This window comes from Aulostomus chinensis, chromosome 10 (genome assembly GCF_037954235.1).
Source record: "Aulostomus chinensis isolate RoL2024-O1b breed Wild chromosome 10, RoL_Achi_v1.0, whole genome shotgun sequence".
NCBI classification, from domain to species: domain Eukaryota; kingdom Metazoa; phylum Chordata; class Actinopteri; order Syngnathiformes; family Aulostomidae; genus Aulostomus; species Aulostomus chinensis.
Genome location: NC_141329.1, coordinates 7,546,944 through 7,568,993, shown reverse-complemented (window position 1 = coordinate 7,568,993; position 22,050 = coordinate 7,546,944). Strand labels below are relative to the sequence as shown.

The window sequence follows — 22,050 nt, the reverse complement described above, 5'->3', positions numbered from 1 at the left end:
AGAATAACATCCACAGAACAATAGAGAAAATGGCAAAGTGAGGAGTCGAAAGTGGCATCATTTATTTCCTTGACAAGTTGCTAGATATTTGCTTATTATTCCTATTAAGTTTTCTAGTCCAGAAAAGCAGAGAATGCTGTGCACCAGTGTTGTAATGAAGCAACCAGTTAGCTTCTGCTTCTTGTCAATGCTATGTGATCAGGGATGTATCAAAGGATCACCAACGTAGCTACAACAATGTTCAATTTCTCCTCTGTCGTGCTTGGAAACAAAGTGTGCATGGTAACGATGCTCTTGCCAGTCCCCATGTGAACATACAGTGAGGAATGTCTCGCCGTTTCTCACCAGTCGGATGGTGTCCTCCGGCCGCAGCACAGTGAACATAGTCTGTAGATGTTTCTGAAGGTCACCTAGACATTTGAACATCCTTATTTAGTCACAGTTTTCTTTAACAACATTTACGAGGCATATCAACATCAACCTAAGACCCCAGATACTGTGTCATTCCCCCTGAGGCCAGTTTCTGGTGCATTTTCCCCCTTGTTCATCTCTGATTATGTCTGAAAGGAGAAAAGCCTGCCCTCTTTTTTTAAGTTTCTGCTGCTAAATATAGAGATCATACCATTTATCAAAGTTGAACAAGTCCATCTACAAAGAATGTCTTTATCCACAATCAGCAGCTCATCTCTTTTCAAACTTAATTTTCATCATCCAGCACTTCCACATATTTTAAGCATGAGGGTTTGTTTCTTTTAATTTAATTCGAACAAGCACTCCGACACAGCGCACGCAACAAGCTCTTCTGCCTTGTTGTGAAACTGCCTTGGTTATCGCCAGATGTTACCCATGATGTGGCAGAGGAATCTGAAAACACTCTACTATTATATATATCAAGTTCTTCTACAGAGAGCCAATGAAGTGGAGAGAAGCGCTGGGAGATGCTGCAGCTGTTGTTTGCGCGCCTGCATTTGTGTGTGTGTGTGTGTGTGTGTGTGTGTGTGTGTGTGTGTGTGTGTGTGAGTGAGTGTGTGCGTATGGGTGCGTGTGTATACCTGTGTGTTTGTTCCTGCGCTGGCTGATTTGAGGTGCAGAGTTTGGTGTAGGGCTATTTCCCCTGGGCAGGAAAAGGGCTGCACCTTTCACTGTGAGGAAACTCTCGCTGATACTGGAAGAAGAAGAAATATTCATATTTGGTTGTGCAACTAATGGCATTAAGTGTACTACATTTGTAATCACTTCCTGGCACTTGCTGATCCCATCTTCTCACACTTAGCAGAAGATTGGGACAAACAACAGATGAGTCTTGTCATAGGCTTATGTCAGCGTCACAATGCTCCATTCAGCTGGCGTCTGGTCCGCAGGCTCCCCAAATCAGAGCCGACAGAGTGATGCAAGCAAAACAAGCCCCGATGTGAACTCAGAACACAATGTTCTCTGCTCCTCCACACAGCTGGATTACACACACTAACTTACTCACTCTCAACAGCTGCCAGTACGGAGGGATGGGGGATTAGGTGGATACTGGGGGTCTCCCTCCTTCACAACAATATCAGAGTACAGATAACAGCTGGCCATGATTCAAAGTTTTGAACCAAAGCAGCTTGTATTCTACTCCTCTCCAGAACATTTCATCTTATAAAGCGTGACTGACGTTGCTGTGTTGAGGCAGACACATACCAAACTGAGGCCAGTGTTTCAAATGGATACCAAACAGTTACATGCAGTATGTGTGCATGCAAGGATTTGGGTTTAGTATCTCCCAGTGGTACACTAACCTGAGTCACAGCAAATACGAACAAAACAGGTCTAAGGAGCTAGTTCTGCAGCTGCTTGTGACCGTGTCAGATGACAGCCATGAGACCGCTAAAGCAGAACCTTAATGATGCTGAGCAAGTGGGTCTGACACAGCTGACGCTTGGCTGATAGTCCTCCTGCACTCAGCAAGTACAGAGGTGCCTAAACTTATCCAGGACCCCAAAAATAAAGGTGTCAGAGAGTTTTTATTTATTATTTTAATTTCAGGAAATGGTCATTATGAGTTTTAAAACAGCCGCTTTTGGAATCCTGAGCTGGTACAGTATACACAGCCAGTGCAGAGAGCAGAAAGGGGTGCTAAAACCATGCATTTTAAAATGATACGATTCAAGATTTGCACACTAAAGCGGGATGCATCATGTACTGGCTCCTTTGCCAAAACTGGAACCACAACTCAAACAAATTTTGAAAAAAAATTGCAACCACAACGATTACAACCAGCCATCTCGGGTCTGAAAGACATTCCCAGATAATGACATTTATAAAATCCACATCTTTTTTCTTTCATTCAGATGTAACTGGACCAAATCAATTTGATATGATTTCAAAGATTGATAATTGGAGCTCATAATTGTTTGTTATGAATAAAATAGAACAGGCATGGCAGTTAGAAAGTCTTAGTAAAACAATACCCCAGAGTTGGCAAACCTGTTCTGCTTAACTTGCATGAGGGTGGTTTCATAGCCTCCGGGGAAAGAAACTATGACAAGGGATTTACGACCGTACACAAAAGCACTAAAGGTGATGACATCAAAGCCACACGTATCTTTTGAACCTGTGCAAACAAATATGCTTAATCTTATGCTTTCTTCCGTGCTGGATGAGAGGTATTTTTCCACACAAACTCTAAACTACCCATCAACAACAGTTCATGAGGTTCTTCAGTCTCACATTCACAAAAAAAAAGGGACCATGCTGTCTGTCATTTAGGCTTCCTGTCATCCCCTTTCCCCCTGTAACTTCATCCCCTCATCCTTCCAGCCACCCAACCACTCTTCCTGAGTTTTGCTGAGACCACGGATGTACAGTACACAATCAGGCCAGGCAGACAACTGGGACAAGAGACAAGAGAGAAAAAAAACAACTTAACTGCACCCTTACACTGAGTTGATTTCCCATAACCTACGCACCCTTGACCCAGCTGTTTCCTCTCACTCCCCTCCTCTGTCGCTTCCTATTTTCTGCTTTTCTCACAACTTCTGCTCTTGCCCTACTTTTTTACTTTGGTCACACTCGTCAGTCTCTCTTGTATCTTGCCCCCAATCTGCTCACACTCACACTTGGCAATGACCATGTATAGCCGTGCTACTGTACAATGTCATCTGTAACATAATGCTCATACTCTCCCTAAGAATTTCACATAGATGCACGTGCACACAAATTTCCAGCTGCATACACTGAGAAAGCGGAATGTCTAGGCCTGCAAACTGGAGAGGTAAGGGGGTTGGAAGCGACAGCTGCTAAAAATACACTAGTCCTTTAAAAGTCCCTGCTATTGATAGACTACATTCAGAAGGGTTCAGCTGACTTACTGTACATAGAATGCATTCACAGACTCTCTATGGTAGTGATGGCACACTGCAGACATTGATCTGCATATATTGTGGATGAGCAACTTTATGGCCTATTAGCACAGATACAAGGACCTCAAGTTACCTTCTTATGCAATGGAGCTGGCTGAGGGCATCAACTGACATTTGCAATATTTCAAAGCACTGTGAAAGGCAGATATCTGTCAGAGTAACCTTTCAGGTTAATAGCATGCAAAAAGATCATGATTCTATCAGACTATTTATTTAAAGTGCAAAAATATCGAAAGACAGACTTAGCTTGGAGCAATGAGTTCTATTGGATCTAATGTGATCTTAAAAATGTGTGAATGAGGAGTGGGCTATGTAGAACAGGGGATAAAGACAGAAGATCCAGTCAAAGTGTGTAGCGAAGAGTAGGGTGGGTCATCTTTTTGGCGTCTAGCCATCCCATTGCCATTGGCAGAAGTGAGGCGATAGGTACTTGTTAGGGCAACAGTCACAGACACAATCATCGCTATGTAAGGACCACTCCACATAGTGGGCAGATAAGTGGGCAACCCCCCCGCAGTCTGTGCCCATATTAGTCACTCTCAGGAGGAAAGTGGGATAAATATAGAGCCTTGCTCTATGCAAGGCAGGCTCAGCTAAGGCCTTGTGTCTTTGCACCCAAGAAAAATTGAGCTCGCGGGAAAGTCAGGGAGCCACTGAGGTCTGAGCGTACATGTCCACAGGTGCATATTGAGCCCTACTAATTTGAAGGGACCTTCATGGAAAATGTGTCACAAGCAGAGGACAGTGAGAGACAGATGAGCAGAGAGGAAAGTCAAGTTCATGAGTCGTCCAGTGGAGGCGTGTAAGCGCCAAGTTTGTCTGTGAGTTCACATCACATCTATACATGCGCCTCCCTCCACTCAACGATCTAATAAAGTTCAAGATTGATTACAGTTTCATTGAAGTTGAAAGGGGAAACAGGAGGACAGGGACTGATAGAGAAAGTTGGATACTAGGTCAGACTAAAGATAGACTTCAGAAACTGCCTCCACTTAACACACTCCAGACTCATTGTCCTGTGTGTAAATGTGAGTGACTGAAGATTGTGAGCTTTGCGCCACTTTCCTCACAAACTCCCGTGCACGGCTTGTGTGCGTGCCATCTCAGTGAGCTTCACATACCTGAGAAGGCATGTAGTGCTATTCTGAGAAGACAAGGATTCAGATAACAGTTTCATTATAATGTAGAAACACAGGCAGATAAACAACAACAGAGAGGTTCAGTAAATTCAGCAAAAATATTACATATTATTTGTGAAATGAGGCCATATGTAGCTTAGCTGGAACACAAAGAGCCAAAAGCAAACAAAGGTGGGATAAAGGGTTTAATGCAGTAAATTGTGGTTGAAGAAAAGTACTTTTTTTTTGTATTGTATTTTATTTTACTACAAAATTCTGGAAGCCACATGAATGTGCAAATGCATTCCAATGCGTAACAAACTTGAGCAGCGATGCTACAGTAGGAAGTCTCGTGTCAAGAAGTAAATAATTCTCAATTTACAGCTTGTTAGGTAGTTCACTGGATTTCAGATCCACGCATATACTGTGAGCGGTGACCTGCCCGTATCCCTGTTCAGCTCCTTAAGTCTCTATGTATTAAACACTCAAACACACACCTGTGTTTGTCATGTTGCAACCTCTTATGTCTCCTTTGGAAAACAGACGTATAACGGAAGATAAGGGCTTACCGGTCTTTCTAAACTTCGTATGATGACAGTGGTGTTTTACATGACACTTAGGCACAAGTAACACTTAACTCCCTCAACGGCGTCTGACTTTGTAATTACTCATCCAAGCGCTGGCTAAACATTGTGGTATTTTGTTGACATTCTCGTACACACAAGCCCAGCACAAATGAACGCACATGTACACAAGCATCAAATTAAATGTTGTACACGCACACATACAAAGAAAGTGTGCTGTACACCATACTTCCTCCATTACGATCAGTTCTAAGAAGCTATTAAAAATATCATTATACAATGTGGCCGACAAAACCAAGAAGTCAGAAGATTCCCACATCTGTGTGTATTTACAAGACACACGCCTCTGCCAGTACGCAGTGTCTCTTTTGCAGTAACCTCTTCCCATAAAACTTCCTTGAGCAAACTCGGTTGAGAAAAAAAAAAGAAAAAAAAGAAAAGCAGAGTGCAGCCCTCATAAAGTCTAAATGTTCAGTTTACAAAATAACGTCACCTCGTGTGTAAAACAGCAGAGGAATCATGACAGAGGGCCAGTTCTCACGCAGGGCACAACTAATTGCTGAATACACAAAGCGGAAGTTACAAAACACTTCATCTGAGTCAAATAAATTGATTTCCTGGAATACAGTTGATTTCGTCATCTTTTAATTCAGTTGAAGTAATTTCTTCATTGATTTTCTGATCCCTTTTCTCCAAATTTGCAAAGCTTATCTAAGCCTGTTCCACATCAGAGACGGAGCAGAACAGAGAAGTCTTTGATCTGTTCTGAAGGGCAAATTTGTCCTTACTGCAAGTTTGGGTAGACTAAATCCTGTTACATGTTAAACAACAGGACCTTCACTTTGATTTTACTACTGTGGATCACTGATAAGGTCGCTGGAGGATTAAGGATAGCGTCGTTGGGTTTCCTGAAATGTGCTGAATAAATCTGAATTATTATAATTGAAAATGAGATAATATAATGTATGAGGCGTAGAATTGACTTCATCAGATGTCCTGTGGGGAAAGAGAACTAAAAAGAATGCAGATGTTTTTATTATTTTAGAATTGAAGCCTCTGATTGATGGAAATGGCAGAAATGTGACATTTCTGGAACTATGTAGCAATGGATTACATCCAGTGTCATCATTGTTATTGTTATTATTATACGACACTGAATATAACATAATCTATAATCAATTACTGTAAGTTCTTTTCTTATAAGCAGTAAGGTTATGCCATCTCCCTTGAGGAAACATTCTTCTTAACTTAGCTTAGCTTAGCTTAGCTTGCAGGGCTTCAGTTCTACAGCATGTTATGAAATTACAATCAAAGTTTCTTTTAAATGTCACCAACCCAATGAAAACCCAAACCTCTGACCTCAACCCACAAAATCCTACACATTATGGATAATATCATTGTAAAAATGGCAGGGTTATTTCATAATATTTCTGGAGAAGTTTGAGAAGGAGGTCAAAAGCTGCACCATCTCCCGGTAGGTGGGATCTGCCCCGATATTTAATGAGTTCCTCCTCCTCGGGCCGTGCTCCACCCCTCAACCAAGTCTGTGAAAGTCAACCAGGTGGTTTCTCTGTTAGACGTAAAAAACAAATGGCTCTATTGCAAAATTAACAACCACAGTAAAACACTGGGTAAACACACACCCAAGTCTTTTAAAGTTTCTGGTACAAGTAGCAAAATGAAGAAAGATTAAAAAAAAAAAAGTTAGCTGCCTATCAAATATTTTAAGTACCAACCCCCCCCCCCCCCCGATGGTTGATGGTGTTTATTCCTTTAGCATTTATCTGATTTTAAAAAGCACTGATCCACACAGGTGTGGCTCTTCAGGTTACAAGCTCACGTAGAAGTATCAGGTATAATTCTTCACTAGTTGCAATATAGAATTCCCATTGTCTCTCAGGGCCAAGACTATAAACATGTAACAACAGTACCCCGCCCCCCACAAAAAAACCCCAAACAAACTCAGAAAAGCAATAATTCAACAACTGTATGTAAAATGTGCTCTGATACATCATTCTTGTAGACATCCCAAATGCAGGAGCACCTGACAAAGGGGAATGTCCTCTTAATTCAGACACATTTCCATCCGTCACATCCTTTGGCAAATAAAAAAGGGGGCCAAACTTCCCCCATATCATCTCTGCTATGATGATCAGCTGACATAAATCAGAGATATGTGGAAGCCATCCAAGACACGCCAGAACATGAGGATAAAGGTGAGGTGATTCACTCACAATGTAGAGCCATTATGTCTCGATAAGGTCAAAAGCACCCGGGATGAGTAAGGCTCTGCTACGTCACCAGGAAACCCACTTCACACTGATGTTGCTAAACGTAAAATGCATCCGCTTACTCACAGCCCGGGGTTAAAACATGGAAGTTATTTCAACTGTCTCCAAATATGTAACATCTGGGTCATTTTTCCAGTTTATTTAGTGTATAAACGAGCAGCTACAGAGTAAAAATAGTACTTCACGTCTGATCGCGACACATTAATATCCATCGTTACTTTAGAAATAACTTACAGCTGGTTGATCTGATTCTTGGACACCACCGCGTCGTCGCTGAAGTAGGGCACCATCTTGGCCCCGCAGCAGGAGCAGAAGCTGACAGCCGACGAGCCGTCGGAGGGGGACACCGCACCGAGGGTCATGTCGGCGGCTGGGAGCGCGCTGAGAGCGAAGGGGGGGTGGTGTCAGGTGCTCGTGGTCCGGGGGGGACTCTCTAGTCCTCACGCGTGCTCAGGCATTGCAAGGAGGCAGACGGATGTATCCCTTACGACGTAACGGTCGCAATACATGGGGAAGACTCCACAATATCCTTCTAAAGCAGTAGCGGGAAAAAAAATGCTTAAACTGAGCAGGGTTGAAAAGTCCAGCACACTGAGCCCCTGGTCCCGGTAGCTACGACTGGCTGTCTACGTTCTCAAGAAAGACGAATCCAGTCTAACAAGTTTATGTCCGGTTTTCTAAAAATTAGTTAAGGCCACCGTGGCACAGTCACTGTAACTTTCACCGTTTATTGCTACTACAGTACTAACAGTCTAGCGACTTCGGTCAAACTCCCAGGGTAAGTCATGGGAAGGAGGAGCTGCAGACATGTGCTTCAGAAGGGAGAGGTGGGAGCCAATGAGGACCGGAGGACCGCCTCCCTCCAACGATCCGGCACCAAAACTCGCAACAGGCAGGCAGACTGCTGACAGTCGCGCACCACGTCGGCATCCCCCTCGTCCCTGGATGGAGGGGTGCTAACCAGTGCACACACTGGTTCATAGCTATGTAATCTTAGCACCACGTCTGCACATTAACAATACTTTATATTTGACAAGAAGGAAACGTGCTTTCTAACTCCTAATAATGACAGAATGTTGTTCTCATTGTTGAATCAATGGGGAAGTGCTCGTAAAGTTCAGGTAATTGAGTCAATTCAATCTGGTAGGTTTTGGCAGTCTGCACACTGAGGAGACTCTCCACCCTTCCTTTTTGTCAACACAGTCCTCACGCTTGTGTTACATAAGTAGACAGAACTAATTGGAAACAGGCTGCAGTTATCCAGAAGGGTCTGCTGACCCCGAATACAGTGGAGGTGTATCAGAGTCTGGGGTCGGAGACCAGCCTCCACATGAAGCTGCTCCAAAACACGTCTGTGAGATGACCTGACCTACATCACGCTGTGAGATGGGCAGGGCGCTTTCCCCTCATTTAACAGCCTCTTAAACATTTTATATCCTACTGGCATGAACATCTTGAGCTTTATGTAACCTAACAACAATTTGGAAAACAATGAAAAAACAAAATACAACCCACCAGTGCGAAGGAGCCTAAAAAGTCTAAACTAGGACATATCCGTAAATGACATAGCTGCAAGGGAGAAAAACTTGTTTATGAAGGTCCTTTTTTATCTTTTAGCTGTTATCAATAAAGAGTTTAACAAAGAATTTAAGGACTATTTAAAGTGATGTTATACAACATACATTTGGCTCAGCAGCATCCCAGGCCTACTGCTACTTCCACCGGGGAGCTTACGTCTTCTCCAGCGCCTGCCTGTCTGTTAGCATATTAGCAGGATTATGCAAGAACTACTGGAGCCATCTGAATGATTCTTGGAGCAGGGTGGAGTATTGGCTAAAGAAAACCATGACATTTTGCAGCAGATAGACAAATTAATTTAATTTTATGGATATGAGATATTTCATTGAGGAACTATTTAGAGCAGGTGTGCCAAAACTTTTTTCTTCTGAGGGCCACAACTGAAACTTAATGATTGGCTGCAGGCCAAAGCATTGCCAACAGTATTGTGTTGTTAAAATGCTGTTTGTCTGTGTGCCACTGTTTCTAAGATGCAATTCTTGTCTTCATCAACCTTGACAGGCAAGAGTCACTCTGCTGCCTGATAAAACATAAAGACAGGAAATAATAAATTTACATTTAAATAAGACTTTGATGTGGACAAATTGTTGTTGCTTCCCTTTGCAACAGGCCTTTTTTTAAAAATCATTTTGCACTCAGACAGCAATTCCATGTTTTCATCCATCCATCCTCTTCTCCTTGCTGTCTTTGTTAGCTGAGATCGGATGGGTGACAGAGCGAGTGCACACCAAAAAGATACAAATTAGTTGAAGGGGAACAATACTGCACACTCAGGCTACAGATACAGATTTATTGTCTAATGACTTCAAATGACAACGTTTCAGCCATAGCCTTTTTCCAAGTCTTAGAGAACAGAGTGTTTTGGTATCTGACGTACCACCTACAGCTCCGTAGGCCTCGGCTTACGGCCAGCCTGACAGTTTTATGTAAGGTATGATTAAATTAGAGGGGCGTGGGGCCTTGGTGGAGGTATGCGCTCTACCAAGTGCACTTGTATTTTACTGCTGTAATACCTCAAGTGCAATTGTGTAGCTCTCAGAACGCTCTTGAGCTCCTTACATTACAAATGTAGCATAACAGGTTACTTCTGCTTTCTAAACTGAGCTGAAATGAAAGACTGAAATCTGCAGATGAAGGATTCATCAGAATTGTTCTTGTGCCTATCGTAACATTGCACGCAAGCCTCATAGTTTTAGTAGCAACCTTCCTGGCCTACAGACAATTTTTTTTTGCCTTCAGCTGTAGAATTCCAACCTCCTTCAGTTGCATGTTATGAAGTCTGAAATGAACATGACATGTATCTTTTGAGAGCGTCTCTTGTCTGCCAAGTTTCCTCTACGCAGCATTTTACACATTAGCCCTGATTACATAGCTTAAAAAAACATGACTTAACTGGAATTATTACATTCAGAGGCAGTGGATTTGCTTCATTTTATGAGTCCATTAAGTATGAAATAAACACTTTGCTCACAATATGAGCACAAATATAGTGGAGGTAGATAATAACACAAAGACATAGCCTAACACACAGTAGTATTGGATTGTTTTATCTTTAGTGTGAAACGTAGGCTTGGCCCCCACTAAATGACTTGTGTCAGCAGGGTTAGGGTTCGTGTGATAACACTTGGACAATTATAAGAGCCACATGATTAAAGTATTTATCTACATTAACGTTAGCAGGGAATCGGCCAGAAGTAGACGAGTAGCTCGTTTGCTGGTTCCAGACTTCAACATTAGGAGTTGCTCCTCTCTACAGTCTTGAATGTGTGTTTCGGCAACTGGATGTTTGTTGACGGCGCCAACAAGTTTGGATTGCAGGCAGTTTTTTTTTCCTTGCACTGAAGGCTCACTCTGTCGGATAATCAATTTTAAATGACTTGAATCAGGGGCAAAAAAAACCTAAGTTGGGAAATCTGTAGCAACAAAGTCCTGGGTTTTATTACAAAGTTCTCATAAGCATGTAGTAACATGTCAGGAGACTTGCGGCAAACTTTGAAGACTAGCTGTCACATTTTACTTCTTGAAGCTATAATTAATATTATTTATCTCAGAGAAAGTCATCTTTAAGTAACCACGTCAGGTGAGTAAAATAGTAACATTGTTCATTCCAAAATACTACAGTACTTAATGCACAATATTTTCTGAAGAATGCCCACTCTAAATATTTCTCCACTAACATTAATGAGGAATTCAGTTATTTAACACTCGACTCGGGTCCTGCCCAGAGCTAAATGGATTACATCATATGAGATGAACACACTGAAACCTGCACTCCTGTTGTCACACTACACGTAGTCTCACCTTCCTATTGACAACTCTGGCATGGCAAAACAGGTTGCTCTGCTAGCAACTGTAACCACACACACACACGCACCCACACACACACAGTTGCTCAGATGTGACAGTCATGTGGCTCTGTTTAGTGTCGTCAAACTTTCTGGCCCTCGCTGGGAACATGAGATGCTGCTGTGATGTTTTGCTGAGCTCTGGATGAGTTGCACAACTGTCTTCTGGTGTATGTTGTTGTGCCACTAGATGGGAAGGGACGGACACGCTCAAGAATGTTTGTGTGTGTGTTTGTGTGGAAGTCTCCCGAAAGTGAGCGAGACCATCCTGCTGCTTCTTCAAGTAGAGTAGTGAAGCAGCTGTTAACCACATGCAGAGCTGGAGACGGGCTACCATTAGCACACTGTAGCACCAAATAACAAAAAAAAACAAAAAAAGACAACAAACCTTTACAGCAAAAAAACAAAAAACAAAAACTGTGTGGCCTTTCATTTCTATTTTTAATACAGACAAGGCGGAAAACAAAAAAGTGAGTTATTAACCATCAGTTTTCTCACGTCACAGTTTATTTTGTTATGTCACATGTCGATGGTGGAACCGAGCAACAACTGATGAATGACTGGCTGTTTAAACTCGTAGCAAGTAACTGTATTACGAAAGACAGGGTATTTGTGAAGCAACAAGGATAACGCTTCGGGTTTGTTCATGCTATGGACATTAGTTACGTACTTTTACGGGGTTTGCATTTAACGTTATTGTTGGAAATTATCAACAATTTTAATCAACTTTTTTTTTTAGATCGTTACGACTCAGGTGTTTATGATTAGTGCGTAACTGGCCTCGCAAAAACACATTTCAAGTTTGAAAACAATGCAAAAAGCAGCCTGTGCCACACCACCTGTAGTCCAAATGTTTGCTGACAACTCAGTTGTGATAGCAGTACTACTTAACCTTGGAGAAACAGGGAGTCCTCTTAACAGCCAGATAAGATAGACAAAGAAGGAGCTGTTAGCAAGAGAGGCCAGTGTGCAGTAGCAACACTTACAGCGCAATTAAAATACACTGCGAATACAAATACAAATCTGTGTTTGGATTTAAAACCTTAGCTCTGTTGGTCCTCAATGTATCATTTGTTATGGTGTGTGCTGTTCTGTAGAGCAGTTTCAATAAAACCAAAAATGTATTAATTGTTAGGCCTTGATGGTGCAAAATAAATTCTCTGTAGCATTTATTCCAGTGGTGGTAAAGAATGATCCCCATGTGCACATGACATACATTTAAGGCATGAAATTCCATTTCCAATCGTACCTCTCCGACACGTATGTGCCAATGTTCTCACTAATCTAGGACAGAGAGGACTCCGTGTTTAAAGGGCAGGTGTGGGAAGTCATGAGGCAGGTGTGGTATCTAACGCTGAGCGTAAATGAGTGCAAAAGTGTAAACTTCAATAGGCATGTCCCAACACATTGAGTATGCCCCCAACGCAGTGTTCATTAGTGTACCTTGCCCGTATTGCTCTGCTCAGTTCTACAGTAGACTCTGATATCTGAACTACTGAGTGAAATGCACACAACTCTATTGCAGGGATGCAGAATTTAGTAGTTTAATCATCTTTTCAGTCAGTCCTTTTATAATCCTAACACTAGAGAATCTACGAGCTAGCAAAATAAGAAAATTCAATTACCTTTTATTGTTGTTACAAGAGTAAAGAGAGACTCTAACTCAATGTACTACCATGACCTGCATATTCTATACAAAGAAGTGTAAACCAGGTCAGAAAGTGAACAAATAATACGCCCTCTATATACATCTTCTAACTCATGTAGATATAATACATCAACAGTTACACGCAAACCAAACACAAAAGCAAAAGCACCACATTTTACTAACAATTCGAACACGTCACAACGACCAGAGAAGCAACAGTTAAGCCATGTTTAAGATGCATGAGTGACCCTTTTTAAAACTGGAGAGGTAATCCAAAACCTACATGCTTTGACTGACGGGGGAATGTCTAGGTAAATAAACCAGATTAGTGACCTGTGAAACACACAAAAAGACAATGCTGCAGGTCCACAAGCATCCGTGAACTCATAGCCTACATTTTAGGCTTGTTTAAAAAAAAGAGATATATTTCATTTCCCCTCTCAACCACTAAGTTTCTGCTGTATGTCCAGTCACCTCCTAAATGCTATAAGGTGATGCAGTGCATGACAATACCATTGAAAAACTATGGGAAATAAAACCTCGCAGATGAGATGAGTGACCTTGTGACAGTCACATCACATCACATAAAACCTCTGCAGACAGTCACAGGCTGAGAAGCTGGACATTTCCCCATTTCACTCAGGTTTCCCATCACTTAAAAAAATTACCATAGAAATCTGACATGTTGGCTTTGTAACTGAAGAGGAAGAAATATTCCAACATCATCCTCAACAATGAGTGTCAGTCCTGCGGCAGCAGAGGGTGGCGAAAGATTCATTATTGCACTGCAGCAACGTTCGACTTTGTCAGTGTGGTGCAGCAGACAGCTGTTTGTATACGTCTGTGTGTGAGAGACCTTGACACCGATGGAGGGAGCTTAAAAAAAAGAGAGGTGTCAGTGAGTTCTCAACAGAGTTAAAAGATGCAAAGAAAGACTTGGATGATGTGGGATAAAATATTGCTGCAAAGAGTAAAGTTGCTCTCAGTCTCAGCAGTCCCAACATAATATACCGGCCTGTGCTGCTACTTGGATCCATATGTGGGGTGGGGAGTACACTCTTAATAGGACTTTGGTTCTTATGTAATACACATTAGGGGTCACTCTACAAGGCCCCTGGCTGGGCCCTGCATGTGTGTGTGTGTGTGTGTGTGTGTGTGTGTGTGTGTGTGTGTGTGTGTGGAGTGATGCTGAACAAATGGTGAGTGAACTAACAGAGCCAACTGGTAAAAGGAATATAATGATTCTGTACAGGGAATACATGCTATGCGTGTGTATGACTTCACCAGCTGCTGCTGCTTAGTTGTGTTACCTAACAGATAATTGGGACCATACGTCCTTCATACCATACGTCAGGGTATGTTGAAAACGCTCAAGGGTGATGTCACCATGTTTCAATTTTCAAATATGGGTGACATAATGCTAAATCTTTTGTTGCAGGCCTGCTATTGGGCCAAACTCCACTCCAGCTTCCAAGTTTCATGTGCACAAAATGGGGCACTCATATGAAGCCCAGAAACACAAAACATTCACCTACTGTGGGGAGTTCAGTATAACTTCTGCAGTCAACAAGGTTGTGTTTAGAACAGGTTTTTGATGCAAATCCATAATGCGCTGCATAGTAGTTTGTTCTTTTAGAATTTGTGTTTTAGGAATTTAGGAATTTGTTTCTTTGTTGTTCCCCACTCCAGTGCAATAACCCGTAAGTGCAGCATGCAAAGAGAGGGCACTTGAACCTCACACCTTCGCCAAGGCGAACCAAACCCAATGTAAAACAAGCAACAATGAGCACAACCTCCCACCACCAGACATGCCAGAGTGTGTTCTGCAGAGCAAAAAGGTGGTGAAACCTGATTTTACATGGAGCAGGCTAATACGTGCATGTGGTGCAAATATTACTTCCTGCATCAACACTACATACTGTATGATGGTGCTGCACATCACACGTAAACAGAAAAATGCAATTTTGATGCAAAAAAAAAAATTATGTTGGTTACGTCAGGCTTACTTCCTGTGACCGCTAAGTGGTGCTAAGACTATGACATAAATTCAGCTTGTTTCCAGACCAAGACTCTTCATATACTGTACATTTTAATTCCATTTACACCAGGTCTATTCTCTGGTAGAATGTCAATCAACCCACCACGAAGTTGTGTGGCAGTGTCTTACCTGATCTGTGATGGATCTGGTCATGTGATTTAAAGATTTAAAAGAAATAATGTCATCTCCTGTTTCCATCAGATATCGCTTAAACTAAAATACTAATACATGTCATATCATAATGTGGTGCACAACTAAGTTTTGCGAGACAGTGAGGGAAAAGACCAATTCTTTAGCTAGCATTGAATGCTAACTGAAGAATGCTAACTGCTTAACCAAACGAGCCACATAAAAACACGCAAGAGCATTTTTTTTTTTGTAACTGGTCCTGAGAATAGCCTAACTGATATAAAAGCTTTATAAGCCATACAGGATGACTCCGGCCTGACAATCAGTGCACATTACCCTGCCAAGTAAATGAGACTTTGACCCTCCTAACAACTCTACACCAGAAGGAAACAGATAATTTTGTACTGCAGAACTACTAACAGTGATATTGCATTCACGATTTAATGAGGCATTTTGCCAGGCAAGGTGCTGCTGTCGTGTGAAAAGCTCCACGCCAAGTATGAATGAAATCTGACAGTGATCCTTGGGCTCCGCTGAAGCCCCAGGGGCAAAGAAAGTGACACAGAAGGACTGGTTCACAGCATCAGAACAGAAAGCCAGAGAGCTCTTTGAAAGTCATAAGTTGAAATGTGCTATGAGATGCTGTGTGCGGGGTTTTTGACAAGCCAAGCCGTCAGTGTTACGCTGATATCACAGCTCCCTGACAGGATGATAAGCCGTCACTCAGACCAGACCTGCAGTCGGCACTGGCATCACAAGATACAGTGAGATAGGAACTTATCTGTCAGTCTAGTTTGCTACCTGCCATGAAGGGCTGACGATAACAAGTGGTAACATCGAGATATGACTCAATACTAGTCATGTCCATTCAGAGCTAGACTATTTAGACTGCACTTCAAAGCTCAGATTAGTCCCCGAAAGCCCCTTACAAAGTCCATTTAAGATGGAGCAAGAGTACAGACTTTGATGTTGTCTCCCCATTTAATGATTGTAAGCTAGTGTCTCCGTTGACAGACAGTTAAAATCATGCAAGTTTTAAATTTACAGTGATACAATACACAGTGTGAGTCTGCAGTCAAGACAAAGGCTCATTATCAGATAAAAGTGAACGTCACTCATATTCTGTGGAAGGTTTTGGCAGCACAAAGACATTGGCAGTGGTTATATTTACATGCACGACAATAAACAGACTTTGCCCTTATTCTAAATATAGAATATTCCATTCATGTTCCTGTTTACATGCTACGGGGCTAAGTCTGACTAATGACTAAAGACGGCCACCGACATTACATCACTACTTTCTACGTTGGACTTTCCATTCAATATTTGACCAGAAACGTTTCTGTCACATTGCAGTCAGATGTTTTCAGTGTTTTCGCACGAATAGTGCAGAAATCTGTGCTTCCAGCCAGATTTGTAACACTCACGAGAGGATGGACGATGAGTTGTAAAGCAGTTTGACAAAAAAAAAAAAATTGCTGCAAAAAAATGCATAAGACTTCATAGTTCGATTAATATGGATACATGTTTATAGTGCAATTTCATAATGTGACTAAGATTTGAAAACTACTAGGCTAATCAAATTCTCTAAATTGACTGTAGGTGTGGCTGTAAGTGTGAATGGTTGTCTGTCTGTATGTGTTGGCAACGCGTCCAGGGTGAACCCCGCCTCTCGCCCGAAGGCTGCTGGGATAGGCTCCAGCCCCCCGTGACCCTTAACAGGATAAGTGGTAGAAAATGGATGGATAGATGGATTTGAAAACTCCACATATCCCAATCTGATTATTGTTTACTCCAACTCTGACTTTATCCAAATTAAAGTAATGTAAAATGCAGTTGCATGGCAGTGTTTTATCAGGTTAAAATCAGAGTAATGCAACCAGCCCTTGTTTCTTCGGGGATAGAAAAAAACACTTCAAAAATAAAGTCAGCTCCTCCACCATAACCACCATCAGCCCCTGCCTCTGGCATCAGAAATCCAACAAAATATTGATGAAACTGTTCACAAAGACACCATTTATTTAAAAAATAATCTGCTAAAGAAAACCATGCCTACCTATTTTGGCTGTGGCACAATCCTCGAAGGACATTCCCTCTTAAAGTGTGTGACATTGGGCTTTGGGAAGTATTTCATTGGTGCGAATGTGTAAATGCATTCCTGATTTAATTTATTAGTTGTACTGAGTCATTTCCTTCCATTGGAAAGCTAAGGCTTTAGGAAGGAGTTAACTGAATATGAGATAAATGAGAAAAGGTGCAAAAAATGGCAATGTGGTCAATCTTTTATTGCCAACTGTGTTTTGTTCATGACAAGTAAATAAGCTGTAGGAGTATTTCAGCTTTGCCTTAAGAAACCATACTGACCACTATTTGTTTTTCTTGGAGGTTTAAAATGTTAGCCGAGGACTAAAACTGATTTGACAGAATCCATCATGACAGGGGGAATAATGATGTACAACCTCCCCCTAGTGGCCAAAATTGTAACCTACACCTTCCAGAAGTGCAGTCGAGTGTCAGTGCTTGAGAGAAAAGAGTAATGCTAGAGAATTTAAGACAGAGTATGACAAAACAGGATGTAGTCTCACCTCCTGGTTTGGGAGCGACAGTCATCTTCACCACTGCCCGACTCCTGGAGAAAGAGCCAGAGGCAGAGAAAAAAGCAATTAAAATCCCTGCAAATAAATAATGGCATCACTTCACATCAGTCCCACGCTGGCAGCTGTCATTTCAGAAAGAACACTCTGTATCACATTGACCAAAGAGTCCTGCGTGGCTATTTGCACCACACGCTGAGTCAGATTCAATTAACCTTCCAGTAAAAGAGGGATAAATTGGCTGGCAGCTAGGTTGCCTACTTGGAGTCTTTTATCTGTGACTTCAGTCACAAGACAGCACTGGCGTGGTATTTTAGCTGAGGCTCAAAGCCGGCACCAGGGATAAGGCTGTAACTGTCCGAGCCCTCAACTCTCTGACTGGCTGCTACTCCCCCACTCCTCCACCCCAAAATGCAATCACCATCCTCCCCCACCACTGCAACCAGCTCTGTCCACCACACACACACACACACACACACACACACACACACACACACACACACACACACACACACACACACACACACACACACAAACACACACACACACACACACACAGCCATGGGACATTTTAATCCCAGCCTATCTCAGTAATCCCTCAAAAAAACTCAGGCAACTTTCTCTTTGGCATCAATCTGTCAATCCTGGCAGACCAAACAATGCTCACGCAGGGAGCCATAGACCCTGAACCAAACTGAAGATGCTAATGCTTGTGATAGAAATAACAGGGGTGGAGGAAGATGAGGGGAAGAACAAGAGGAGGTGTTGGAGGAGCAGTAGCTTGAGGTTTCATTCACTCCTGTGTCTGCACCTGATCAGCTAGCAGGATGGCTGACCAGCTGAGTGATGTTCTTTGCATCAGCAGCATAACAGCTCCCTTTAAAGACAAAATATGTTTACACAGGAGAAACAGGAGACCACGCATGGCCTCAGGCGCTCTGCACACACGCGCACACACACACACACACACACACACACACACACACACACACACACACACACACGCACTAGACCTGACAAAATGCCACGCTCAGTGGCTATCAGAGTAAAGTGTGATACCATTACACTCACACTGATATTTTTGATGTGCCAGGGCCTCCCTATAATGTATGTGTTTAAAAGACAGCATACCATAATGAGCCTGGTCATGGATGTGATATAATGCATAGCTTCACCTCTATGGTTACCATGGTGCCGCATGAATGTGTAGGGAGTGGTCTTGTAACCAATGAGAACAGGGGATTTGTGGTGCTGCTAGGCAGATTACTATACATGACTACCACTGTAGGGTGGCCACTCCCCACAGTGCTGAATAACTGATGGGTCAATAAATTGAATTTAATTCCAAAGCACTGAGGGAATATTTAGGAGTGGAGGTAACGAGGGAGGAGACACTCTGAGGTGAAGATGGCATTCCAGCCATACTCTCTTGACTGTTCCTGGCCCTGTTATTCCACAAAGTGCTCCGTTTCCAAAATACCTGTGCTCTCTCCTCCTCTCAGAGCCTCACAAGAGTCCTCACATGGCTGCCTCTGATCAGTCTCATGACAAGCAGCAGCTAACACCAGTCTGGGATCCTTTCTTCTTCATAAAACTCTCACTACAAGGACTCAGAAACATAAAGTCCTCTTTAAAACACACCTCGTGTGTGCCATTTCTGTTACTCTCGTAGTCTGGTCAGAATTATATTGGCCACGTGTTGAAATGTCTCCCCACAGTCACCATCAAAAGAAAGCTTCACTGTAACGCCATCAAGAGACGCGACGCCCTTGTCAAGGTGTTTTTTTATGTTATGTAAATTAGTCTAGTAATGTCTGGGGAGTTTTCTCGAATTTCTTTGCCACCAGCATTCAACCACTCCCAGGCACTATACGATAGAGCGTTTTCATCCACTTCTAATCCATTCATCATTTGCATGCCTTTTTAATGAGATAACCTCTCTGACTTTAAACATGGAAGACCGTCAGCCACTGCAGTACAATGAAGAGCTGCATCATCAGCAGCCACAAGACGGATCCAGTGTCTCATCAGCCTGAAGGACTGGCCAACATCCGCCCTACAACTATAACTAAGGCCAACATGGCAGCCGTGGGTGGAGGCAGCATGGGTCTTATCTGTGGCACCCATGATGTGTCAAAGGGGATAAGAGAACTGTGGCACTGCGGCCAACAGGGTCTGACAAGCCTGTCACACTAACCGGCTTCCCAGGCAGCTCCTCTCCCCTCACTGTCACTCCACTAACCACTCCTAATGGAGGTCAATGTACTAGAAGTAATAGTGGCATTACAAGCAAGGTTCCATAATCCATGTTAATCAATTTTGAATGAACACAAATGGTCAATTTTCCTGCAAAGAAATGCAGTAATTGGAGAAATATTTTAGTTTGTCAGGCGGGTGCTCGGAACTGACTCCAGAAGGAAGTGAGTTAGCAAACTAATGCTAACGTTGCTAAATTAACTTTCCGACAAATTGGGACTTTTGACATAAAACTAAAATAGACTAAATAGAAAAGCTGCCGGTAACGTTTTGATAAAAAGGGCGAAGTTAGCGACCGAACGGAGAACACTGGTCTAACGGCTGGTGACAGTTCTTCCTCAAGACCAACGGAGCTGAGCCAGATGTCAAAACAGTTCACGGGTACTCACAGACACGGAGGGGCTGGAGGTTGTGCTCGGGGTCGGGGACCGCTGGACGGTGACCAGCGCCATCCCGGCTGCACCTGCTAAGACCTCGGTCACCTGGAAGAGGGAAGAACCTGAATACTAGTCATTATTTTTTAAGTGTAAATTACAGCGAGGTCCGGAGGATATGTCTCTAGCCTTTGCTTAGCCGTGCGTCAAGTGTCAAGGTACACACAGTCACGGAAGTTTCTTCAGTTTCAAAGTAAAAGCTTGTTTCCAGAGAAGAGTCCCAAGGAGCCCAATTTTTTTTTAGATATAAATTGAGAAATGTATAAGGTGTAAACATCATTTAAATTGCGTTCTGGGGGCACTCAGTGGTGGGCAGAGTACTGAAAGTCTATTCAGGTAAAAGTAAAATCGCCCTCATCTAAAAATTCATTAAGTAAAATGGTGAATGACACTTCGAGAAATATATGAAGTTTACAGGAAGAAAAAAACACCACAAAGAAAAACTTTCTTTTCCATTTGTTTATTTTATTTTTTGCGCCAAGACCTATGCATGCTACTAAGAGGCTGACTGATTGAATGGGAAATTTGACAGCATTTAGAGTGCAGTCTTCTCCTACGTCCACGGGGACATACAGCACACAGAAGCAAAGACTTGCTATTTCACATTTCCTGCCATTCAAGTGGCTCAGAAGTTTGGGATGTTCCATCCATCCATTTTCTACCACTTATCGTGTTCAGGGCTGGGGGGGGTCTGGAGCCTATCCCAGCTGCCTTCGGGTGAGAGGCGGGGTTCACCCTGGATGGGTCACCAGTCCATCGCAGGGTCAACCCATACAGACAGACAACCATTCACACTCACATTCACACCTACGGTCAATTTAGAGTATCAATCAGCCTCGTCCCCTCTTGATGTCTTTGGACTGTGGGAGGAAGCTGGAGTACCTGGAGAGAACCCAGGCAGGCACAGGGAGAACATGCAGACTCCACACAGAAAGATCCCATGCCCGAGCCAGGACTCGTACCCGGAAACATCTTGCTGTGAGGTGACAGTGCTAACCACTGCCCCACCGTGCCGCCCATTTTGGGATGTTGATTCTGTTTTTTCTGCTGACTTCTACATTTTATGGACTTCACCAGATGAAATACTACTAATCTGATTAAAAAGTGGATGCTGTTCCAGACTTTTACCGTTGGCAGCGGTAAGGACAGCAAGATAGGGGAGCTGATTCCAGTGTGAACAGGGCAGACCTGTTGTCTCCTGTAGGTAGAAAGAAGGGAGGAATTAATCAGAAGTGAGCCGGACATCACCACTTCTTGGTTCGGAGGAGCGCTATACTTGCAAAGATGCTCTTTGTTGGAGCATTGCCTATAGTGGCGCCTTTACTGCTCTGTTCTGGCTCTCCTCATCCCAAGAGTCTTTATATATTCAAAAAAATGATGAGCTGATATTTTGGTACTGACATTTTGTATTTATCATCTCCCAGCCTCACAATATAAATGGGTTCAATAAAGGTTCACTCCTACTGGATGAACTCTCTAATGACTTAAGTATAATATCTATAACATCCAGGAATACAAACTATGGATAATGCATCAGAACACACACTAGAATTCACCAAGTCTTATTCTTTTGTCAAAAAATGATCATGATTCAGTCAGGGTTCAAGGCAAACTAGGCTTTTATTTTGACAGGTAAA

General features: G+C 42.7%; 1 protein-coding gene across 2 annotated transcripts in view; it reads right to left on the bottom strand.

The window, feature by feature from the left end:
- Positions 1-20,565, bottom strand: part of ssh2a (slingshot protein phosphatase 2a) — a 29,824-nt gene extending 9,259 nt beyond the window's left edge. Inside the window, exons 1-4 of one of the 2 annotated variants that reach the window (XM_086215856.1) lie at positions 20,369-20,565; positions 17,715-17,758; positions 1,053-1,165; positions 346-410 (exon numbers count right to left, since the gene is read on the bottom strand). In XM_086215856.1, coding sequence (XP_086071982.1) covers positions 346-410; positions 1,053-1,165; positions 17,715-17,758; positions 20,369-20,431 — 285 coding nt within the window. In that variant the 5' untranslated portion in view covers positions 20,432-20,565. Of the gene's footprint in view, positions 1-345; positions 411-1,052; positions 1,166-7,625; positions 8,195-17,714; positions 17,759-20,368 lie in introns of those variants that run through there. The other variant, XM_086215855.1, reaches the window with a different exon arrangement.
- Between the last annotated feature and the right edge of the window lie 1,485 nt (positions 20,566-22,050).